Source organism: Belonocnema kinseyi, chromosome 5 (genome assembly GCF_010883055.1).
Source record: "Belonocnema kinseyi isolate 2016_QV_RU_SX_M_011 chromosome 5, B_treatae_v1, whole genome shotgun sequence".
Classification (NCBI taxonomy): Eukaryota; Metazoa; Arthropoda; class Insecta; order Hymenoptera; family Cynipidae; genus Belonocnema; species Belonocnema kinseyi.
In genome coordinates, this window is record NC_046661.1 from 32,427,919 (window position 1) to 32,437,972 (window position 10,054).

General features: G+C 33.2%; 1 protein-coding gene across 2 annotated transcripts in view; it reads right to left on the minus strand.

Annotated features, from left to right (window-relative positions):
* Nucleotides 1–2,345: 2,345 nt before the first annotated feature.
* Nucleotides 2,346–10,054, minus strand: part of LOC117173070 — a 43,692-nt gene continuing 35,983 nt past the window's right edge. For both annotated transcript variants that reach the window (XM_033361448.1, XM_033361450.1), the window contains exons 2-7: nucleotides 4,883–5,161; nucleotides 3,661–3,954; nucleotides 3,424–3,558; nucleotides 3,086–3,329; nucleotides 2,848–2,967; nucleotides 2,346–2,769 (exon numbers count right to left, since the gene is read on the minus strand). In XM_033361448.1, coding sequence (XP_033217339.1) covers nucleotides 2,923–2,967; nucleotides 3,086–3,329; nucleotides 3,424–3,558; nucleotides 3,661–3,947 — 711 coding nt within the window. In that variant the 5' untranslated portion in view covers nucleotides 3,948–3,954; nucleotides 4,883–5,161 and the 3' untranslated portion in view covers nucleotides 2,346–2,769; nucleotides 2,848–2,922. The remainder of the gene's footprint in view (nucleotides 2,770–2,847; nucleotides 2,968–3,085; nucleotides 3,330–3,423; nucleotides 3,559–3,660; nucleotides 3,955–4,882; nucleotides 5,162–10,054) is intronic.

The following is a 10,054-nucleotide window of genomic DNA, read 5'->3' on the forward strand; positions in this document are numbered from 1 at the left end:
ACACTTTTTTTGTACAATTAACCGTTCTCAAATTATTATGTCGTTATAAACAATTAAATTTGCACTAAAATTTATAGATTTGCAGAGAAATATCTCAGCACTTGTCTGACTAAAAATTTTTGAAAAAAGGCAAATTCATTATCAAGGCACGTACTAGAGACAAGAAAAAGAAATTTTGAGATCGAAATAAAACTTTTTTTTATGAACAAATTTAAAAAATAGCCTTTTTTCATCAATGTATGGAATATTACACACATAGTTGTTTAAAACAGAGTTTTTTAAAATTTGCGTATAAACAACTTTTACTTCGATCAAAATTTGTTTTTATGTCTGTGTACGTGTTTTATCTTCTGCAAATATGTCGATTTTAGTACAAATTTAATTATTCAAAACGCTATAACCGGAGAACGGTTAATTGTTTAAAAAAAAGTGTGAGCAAAAAAAGTCTTGCCCTGGTACAAACTTTCCAAAACATATTTTATAGTATTTTTCTTCTTTATAAATACTGTATTTGTTTTAAGAAATTTGTTTAAACAATGAACGATGAACAAGTATAACATATCAATTAGAAAGCCTTCGAGATTTCTTTTATCTTATTCGTAATCAGACATTTAGTTTTACTTAAAATAGTTTTATCTGCAGTGAGGAGTTACGTTTTTGAGTCTATTTAATTATTAAAACAATTGTATCGTCGTTTTCATCTCTTTTTACAATGGACGAATACCTTTTTTATAATTTATCTCCAGCACATTAACAAATTTTCATTTTTCATGCCAACGGGCAATAAACTTAAAATATAAATTTATAATTGTATATAGCAATGAGCAACGAAAACAATATCTTAATCGTAGCCAGACTTTTAATTATTTCATTTACCAATGGAGATTAAACTTAAAAGACATTTATAATTATATATTGCAACGAGCAACGGACACAGAATATCTTAATCGTAGTCAGACTTTTAATTATTTCATTTGCCAACGGGCAATACATATCCAGTATCAATTAATAATTATTAGATAATGCACCTACTTGAAAAAGTGGACGCAATAAAAGATGGAGAAAAGTTTATTTTAAACAAGTAAAAACTAATAGCGTTTGAAATTGAAATTTGTTGACAAAAATCGTGTTAATTGATCAACTGTATATATAAAACGATGTATGGTTTTCAAAATTGAACTTTATTTCAAATATTAAAAATTAAACAATAATTTATTTTACATGTCAATTCTAAATCCGGTCAAAATTGAACAATTTAGATTTTAACGTTAAAAATTGAACTGTTTCTATTCGAAAGCCTTAGTAGTTAAATAAATGTAAACGAATGATTGAAACTGTACAAACTATTTTCCATTCAAATTCTATTTAAATGTAGTTTCAGTCTAAAATATTTCATTTTTAACCCATTCAATTAAAAAAAAAATGTAATTGAGAAAAAGATTAATTTTTTAATATTTAGCAATGTATGACTATTTATTTAAAAGGATGAAGTATTAATCAAATATGTAAAACTAAACAATTTGCATCTAAATTGTTTAAAATAGAGAGCTTTGAATCAACTTGAATGAACGTCACAATTTTACTTGTTGTACTTTCAAAATTTTGTATTTGTAAGTTAAATTGTTGAAATTTGATATAAAAATAGCAGTCGAATAATTATTCATTTACAAAAATATGGAGTAAGTTTAAGAGATATTTAGGATTTTTTAAAGATTTAAACGGAATTTAAATCTTGTGAAGATAAAAAATTTTTTAAAACAAAATGTATAGATTTTCGAAGATTTCGAAATAAAATTTGGAAGCTTTTTAAGAATCTTGAAAGGTTTTAAGATAATAAACAAATTATCTTGAGATTCGTAGGAAAATTTAATATTGATTTTTTTAAAAATTAATTTTAACGGAATATTTAAAAACTTTTCAAAAGATTTCCAAAATTGTACACAAATAATGTGGAAGATTTTAAGGTTATTTTTTTAATTTTGCAGGATTTATTAAAAGTTTTAAGAAAAAATCGAGTCATTTTGAAATATATTTAGAAGTTTTGTAAAAATCTAAACAATAGTTTAAAATTTGAAAAGATTCCAAAAAATGTCAAACAAAGTGTCGATTTTTGAAAATTTTGTAAGGTTTCAACATAATAAAAAAATGTTCTTAAGATTCCTAGGAAAATGAAAGTTTTCTTTTATTTAAAAAATAAGAATTTGAAGAGAATATTTTAAAAGATTTTAATGAAATTTTTGATGTGTAAATAGAAATTGAACAATTGTTAATTTTTAAGGAATACAAATAAAAATAAAAAAACAAAATTAAACAATATTTATCAACACTGGCAATACATTTTTAGTTGATTTCGCTGATTTGAAAAAAATTACGTCCAAAAATGAGTGCATCCACTTTTCAAGTAGGCAACGAGCAACGAAAATAAAATTTTCTTTTTACAAAACACTTACGAAAACTTATCGAAACTCTAATCCCTACTCATCGCTTAAATATTCCCCATCTGACGATTCGACGAGATTTTCCTTATCTCCATCATAGTTTAAATTCTCCTCTTCCTCCAGTTCCAGCCCATTCAATCTCGCCTGTAGTTCCTCTCGTGTCAGCCTCTCTCCTCCTTCGTGTGCTTTCGCAGTTTCGGAGGACTGGCCGTGGGTGTTCTTGGAGTTGTTGCAATATCTTTGTTTTGTAGTTTAAACACCTACTTCATCTCCGTAGTGAACTCCTTGATATCTCGTGGTCTCGGGAAGCAAGGGCACTTTTTGGCAGCCGCTGAAAAATAAATGTAAAGATTATTCTAGAAATTTTCAATAACTGATACATCTTTTAAATGAAAAAGGAAAAACATACTGTAAAAAATATAAGACACTCTAGTGTCTCCGAATGCCTTGTGACTTTTATCACCTAGCCAGGTAAAATGAGTCACTAATTCGTCTGTTTTGCTCCGCCCCTGTTGATCAAATGGCGATACTAGAAAATAAAAAATCATAGTTATTGGACGAAACACTAAGGAAATCAAAATATCTTAAGCAACTAACAGAAAGAGATTGTATCAAAATAATATGCTATAATTGACTAAAATTCTTACCACAGTTCTCCGTAATTTTAGATTTTCTTTCTCGCCAAGATTCTGGAACTGCTCTAACGTCTGTAAGGGGAATCCCTCTAGAGGTGCAAGGAGTTTTTCAGAGAAGCTCAGGTCGCCAGAACTTGTTTGAGACTGTTCTTGGAATGATCTTTTAATATATACAATTTCCTTTTTCATAACTACAATTTCTTTTTTAAGGTCTGAATATTGCCAAATAATATCTTCGCCTTGCTTTTTGACTTCTCTAGATATACAAAACAAGTTTAAAGTTAAATAAATAACATGGCGTTTTGATTCAACTTTTTATGAATGAAATTACTTGGAAAAATGATATTCACTTAAGAAGATGTATTACGTTAGGATCTGTGAGTACGCCGTCACTTTCAGCATTGATTTTAGAAAGTGCTGAAGCGCCGCAAATATTTAAATTGGCACTGACGTCTGCGATCGAATCATCGGAATTTGGTCTTGAACTAAAGGAATAAAATACAAATTTACATACATTTTTATAGAAATATTACATGTACACAACAGATTTTTTAAATAAAAGTATAATATCACTAATAATTACTTACGATTTGCTCGAAGTATAGCTACTTGAGCATTGTTTTTTCTCTGGATTGATTTTTGTGTGATCAGTATCCGTTTTTTCAATCAAATCTCTAGGTTGCTCTAATAGTTTTAACTGACATCTCAAGAATTCCTTCTCTTCCTGAATAGGCTTATAAGTTTTCGATTTCTTTGCTGAAGGTACATCATCTTCCGAAGTGGTGCAAATGGTTTTCGGACGTACGCTAATTCTACCACTAACTGTGATTTTCGTTCTCTTTGGGTTCAGTATTTTGCTAATTTCCGGATCCATCACTGTGCTATGATAGAGAAAGAAAATGTTTTTTTAAATATATGTCATTGAAATTGGTTACAGGTATACAAATATAAGAAAAAATATAATAATAACCCTATTAGGACCATCTTTTGCCTACTTGCGTCATATAATTCCTACCTTACTGGCATTTCTTTCGCAAAAACTTCCATCCATGCTAGTTAAGATATCGAATTGCACATTTAGAAAATTATATAAAAGGCATTAGGAAATGTTAAACTCATAAATTTTTATAATTAAACAAATTTTCATTTGAAAAAATATCTTTTTGTAATTCCAAAAAGTTAGGAGTTTGCAAACGTTCCTTATTAGTGCCTTTTATTTGATTTCCCAAATCCTCGACTCGATATCTTCATTCATGTGACTGTGCACATATGTTATTGCGAAATTCGTCTGTAAAGTAGGAATCCTATGACGTAATTAGGTAACACATGGCCTTAATAACATTCGGTCCTAAATCCTACCCTGAATAAGACCGTAAGTTCGGTCGTGTTTCAGAATCGTCAACAAACCGGAACCGTAATTTTTTTAAACTTAATTTTTTTAAACTTAATTTTTTCAAACCACCTTATTGATCATGTTAAACGTTTTAGGAATTCGAAAAGATGGTTTTGATTATTTAAGGGTACTTAGTGAATGACAGTATTTTTAAATTTCAATTCTATGTTTTCAAAATATTGTGGATAAGTAAACAAATCTGAAGGCCTCGTAACATTAATATTTCGCACCGTTAAATTGATGACAATTTTTAGACAGCATTAGGAGTTTATCTCCGAATCAATTTAAAATAACTTTTAGTATAAAATTAGTATAAAAATTGTAAAAAAAGTAGTAAACATAAAAATATAATTTTCTCAGAATTTAATTTTCTAATAAAGAAAATTCTTATACAAAATTACGATTATTTCACTTACATTTTTAATTATTTTGATTTCTAATTACTGAAACTTCATTCATCTTTGTTAATGGGGAAGTATGAGTGGTGTTAATAAGCTGATGCAAATCCACTAATTTTCGAGTATGTGTTCTTCTTCTCCTTCAGTGGCACTCCATATAGGCAATCTATAGCCCTTGTTTTTATCCTGATCCAAATTAACCGCCTCGACAGCAGCTGATAAGTCACATCAATGATAAATGTCCACAGAATCGGATGTTAGTCCAACACCATAAACTGCAGTCATCGTTCGAAATTTCTGAACAATTAAGAAAATAGTTTCTTCAAATTTTACTATAATTTTGATCAGACAAAGGTCTCCGCACTAAATGTATGGGAAAATGGCTTTCGGTGGATTTAGCTGAAACTTTGAAATTTTTAAGGTTATAAGTGCCGGATGAAATATCCGTAAAATAATCCAAAAAAATGGACTGTTTTAGCGCTATGCGACGCTAAGCGCTCAAGATCAGTGAATAAAACGAATTACAACAGATTTTGTTACAAAAGCGATGTCAACATAGAAATCACGGTTCAGATCGTGGTCTGTCATATTTTCGCCTACACCGTTGACTCATATAGCGCGCTTCTCAAAACGATCAAACACTAAGTCCCCAAGATTTTAACTTGACTAATTAATCAGTTTTTTAAAGGCAGAAATGGTACCTAAAGTAACATTAGTAACTAGTGTGCACATACCGATAATAACATTCTACCCTTCACAAGAGGGTTTAACGCTAAGCGCTCAAGATCAGCCAATAAAACCAAAAAGCGATGTCACTATAAGAATCACGCATCAGAAAGTAGTCAGTAATATGTTTAGCCAAACCAATGAGTTATGAGTAATTTTATTGGTGAGCTTAGGAAAAAAAATTCCTATCTGTTTCCTTCTTTATTAATTGTGTTGTATTTCTTATTCCCTTTTTGTGTTTAGTTTCTTGTGTTTATTTGTTTTATTTTGTTCTTTCTGAATTTTTCTTTAGTTTTATTAATATATTCCTCTGTCTTTCAAGACCATAAGAGCTTGTTTCTCTTATGGTTTAAAAAGTGGCATTCAGAGTTCGAGTTAATTGGTATGTGTGCGATAGAGTCTATCAACCAAGACACATGGCTCGAATTGATTGAAATAATAATCCTGATAGGCAAAACATTGCAATTTTTAGACGCCTTCAACTTCGAAGACCACCACTTGAAGTCGCCGATCAGAGTAGGTTATTCCTCAATTGCAATCAATCGATTCGCAATGAGATAGAGGAGCTCCAACGTTACCCATGCTGTTTAAGACTGAATGTTCTTACACAAACAGGCAGGCAAACGTGCATGTTCTGTAATGCTGATGTTAATACTCCAAGGTTTTCAATTGAATGTAGAGTTAACGCTTTTATTGTCATGGACATTTTCATTCCAGAAGAAACAAGAGCATGCTTTAATCATTTGGATGAACATGGTTTCATCTTAGGCCCCTTGCTTCCTGGACTTCAAGCGATTAATAGACCGTACAGGATTCCTGGACAGCAGTTACTTCTGTTTTTGCAGCAACTTCGTAACGAAGCAAATGTTCATGCGGCCGCGGCGTTTAATAATGAGGATGGTTTCACTGATGAAGAGTTTGAAGCTATTGCTCCTGTAACAAAGGAACAATTTAGAGAATTGTATGCATTCTGTGATCCTATTCCGCAGTTACATGGACATGGTGCTAGATATGTGAGGAAAAAAGATCTGCTGACTTTCCTTTGCAAAATGCGTCAAGGTCTTTCTGATGAATTTCTGAAAGTGATTTTTCATCATTCGAGCCGGCAAGCTACAAGCATGCGTATTTCTACTGTAAGAGAGTCTTTAATGTAGCGATTTGTGCCTGGTAACATTGGATTTAATGCGATAAGCAGAGAGAAATTCATTGAAAGACACGTGACATCATTCGCCAATAAACTTTATAATCCACAACCAGAAATTCCCAGAGCTATTGCTATCATCGATGGAATTTATGCTTACATGCTTCAGAGCAGTAACTTTCGCATACTTCGACAGTCATTCTGCAAACATAAAGGATGTCACTTGGTAAAACCTGCTCTCATTGTTGCTCCAGACGGATACATACTTGAAATACAACGACCATATTTTTCTGACTCGCGAAACAATGACGCACAAATGCTCATTAACGAATTTGAAAGAGATGTGGAAGGTATGAGAGAATTTTTCGACATTGGTGATATTTTTATAGAGGACCGTGGATACAGAGATGCCAAACCACTTTTAGAACGCTTAGGAATTGTTTCCAAGATACTACCATTTCTCCAACAAGGACAGAGTCAATTGGTAACGGAAGAAGCAAACGAAGCTCGGCTAATAACGAAATCTAGATGGATAGTGGAATCGAGAAATGGCCACATAAAGTCCATTTTCAAGTTCTTCGAGAAAACCATTCCGATGGCTCATGTACACAATCTAAGGGACTTCTTTCGTATTGCTGGTGCCTTAATTAATCGATACCATCCTGTTATCGAGATGCAAGGCGCTATAGCAGAGCTTGCAAGAGAATATATAGCGAGTGCTCGTGAGTCAAATATTGTGCAAGCGCGCGTAGAAGTGGACAATATGCGCTACGGAAATGCAAATTGGAATCGCCTGCATGAACTTCAAGTACCACAATTTCCTCGCCTTACATTGGAAGAAATACGCGACATAACAATTGGCGTGTATCAAGTAGAACTTGCCCCATCTTACGTTCAAGACAAGCTGCAATGAGAAGAAGATGAGGAGTTTCAACTAGATACGCGCCTTAACGAACCTGGTTTGATCAGAGTACGAGTATTTTCTCGTTTCCGAAATGCGACAAGGTACCAGCTGTGGATAGCGTTCAATGAGATCGATGACATAGGACCAGACAATAACGAAACGCTTCTCGTTTATTACTGCATATGTAAGTCAGGGGCCAGAACTCTTGGCACTTGCGCACATATTGCAAGCGTTTTATGGTTCCTGGGTTATGCACGTCACCAGCAACACGTAAAGTATCCTCAAACTTTCTTGCTACAAAGGATTCTAGACGCTGATAATAGAGGCGAACAAACGAACCCGAATCAAGAGCCAGAAATAGTTTAATATTTCGCAAAAGCTACTGGGATTGGTTCTATTCGCTGATCATGGGTGCTTAGCGTTCGGCCCTCTTGCGGGGTCCTTTCAGAATTCTGAAGAAAACAGCAGCTGTCGCGTAGTGTGGTAGAGAATATTAGTTTACTAACTTCTAACTTATAAAACGGATGGCAATTGTCTGAAAAAATATTTTCGGTAAGAGGTCCCTGAGCATGACTTTGTGATGAATGAATTATAATATCATCAAGAAATGGCACTAGAGCTTGATCGTTTCTTTCATGTAATCTTTTAAAATATTGTTGAAGTTGAAGGCCAGGTTTCCGTATAGTCTTTCGAAATTCTGGCATGTTATTCTCGAATCCAAACGCACTATATGTTTCCAAACCACCCAACAACTCGACATCGGCTACTAAGTGCAAAACGGAATGGACATTGTAAGACAGGAACTGCTCCCCATATAATACTTCGCATGACCGAACGTACGTTTCCAAAGACTGTTGGTAAAATGGGTAAACTTCCCGCTGTGTGTCTTTAGATATAAGAAGACGCATTACACTGTTCAATATCATCAGGTGATCGTAATACTTTTCTGGAAAAAAATTCTTGAAAACACTTGTACTCGTATACAGCAAAAGTTGTCGAAATTCGGTTGCTTCATAACTGTGAAACTCAGTTATTCGCCTTGGGGGTCGATTAAATTCTGAAGGTTTATGGGATGCAAGTAATGTTAATCTTGAATCGAAAATATCCAATTTCTTACCATTGAATCTTTGATGACCAAACTTTCCGCCCATTTTTGCCTCTTAAAACTTTCTTCACATTTCCTAGCCAAACCGAGTGCATACATTCGAATGGAACACGTGACACCAAACCTAAAATTGGAGACAAAGGACTTCTCCCTTTACGGTGGTCTTCATCTAATACATCTAATCTACATCTAATACAAACGCACGGGCAGGTGCATCTGCAATAAAACAGCGAATATGCAAAGGTATTTGTCGACCCCTTATTACAATTCCACCCTCTGCACTTATATCACGAATCTCCTGGAAAACGAATCGTAAAAGTCAAATGCGCTTATTGGTTTATGCCTTCCTTGAAATATTCCGATCATCATTGGTCTCTTATCGCCTATATTACAAATTCGGAACTGATGTAGCCAAAAGTGATCAGCGCCCTTGTCTGCTTTGCCGCCATATGTACTCAGGTCAATTATCACCGCTTCGGGCAACGCATTGTCAGGAAGGGTTTTTAACTTTTTGATAATGGTGCGTTTGAATCCAATATGAAGATATTCACCCCCAGCCATTTGTACAACATGTTGACTTGCTATAACATTAGGAGTTTTTAATAGAGTTCTGATGTCCTTGGGTAGTAATGTCAAGTTGAAAGGAAACGTGCGTAGAGTTTTTGATATTAAATTTCCTTGGGTATGATTTATATTAGCGGCCAAAATGTATTTCTTAAAGCCCTTTTCTTCAAATCTGCCGAATTTGCAGGAACATTAACATCTAGGTTCTTGTCTTCACTACTATCATCATTTTCTTGCTGAATATTATTAACGTAGATATTATCGGCCACCACTTCATCATCCGTGCATCCCTCGTTGAAACTTATAGTCACCGCATCATCACTATCATCTTCTAATTCTTGCTCAGAAATTTTTGAATTTTTTCGGACATCAGACGAAGCAGAACTTGGAATTCGATCATTGTTAGGCTCCTTATCTCGACTATGGTTAGAAGCTTCTTCATTCTCGGATTGTTCATAATAACTGGAGTCAGAATGATCAGGATTCTCAAAGTTGTCTGCATTTTGTCTAAAAACGTGGAATAAAATTTAAGCTCAAGTATAAATAACAAAAAAAAAGAGATAGTTATAATACACTGCATATTTATATTAAAGTCACGAGGCTTTCAATTTTTTTCTTTCATTATTGTAAATGAAAGGTTGAAGATTACAAGAACCTTCACAGTTTTAAAATTTTATATGACATATTATAGAATAACCTAAACAATTTTCATGCAATTTAAAAATGTCGTAAAAGAGAAAATAGTTGCTG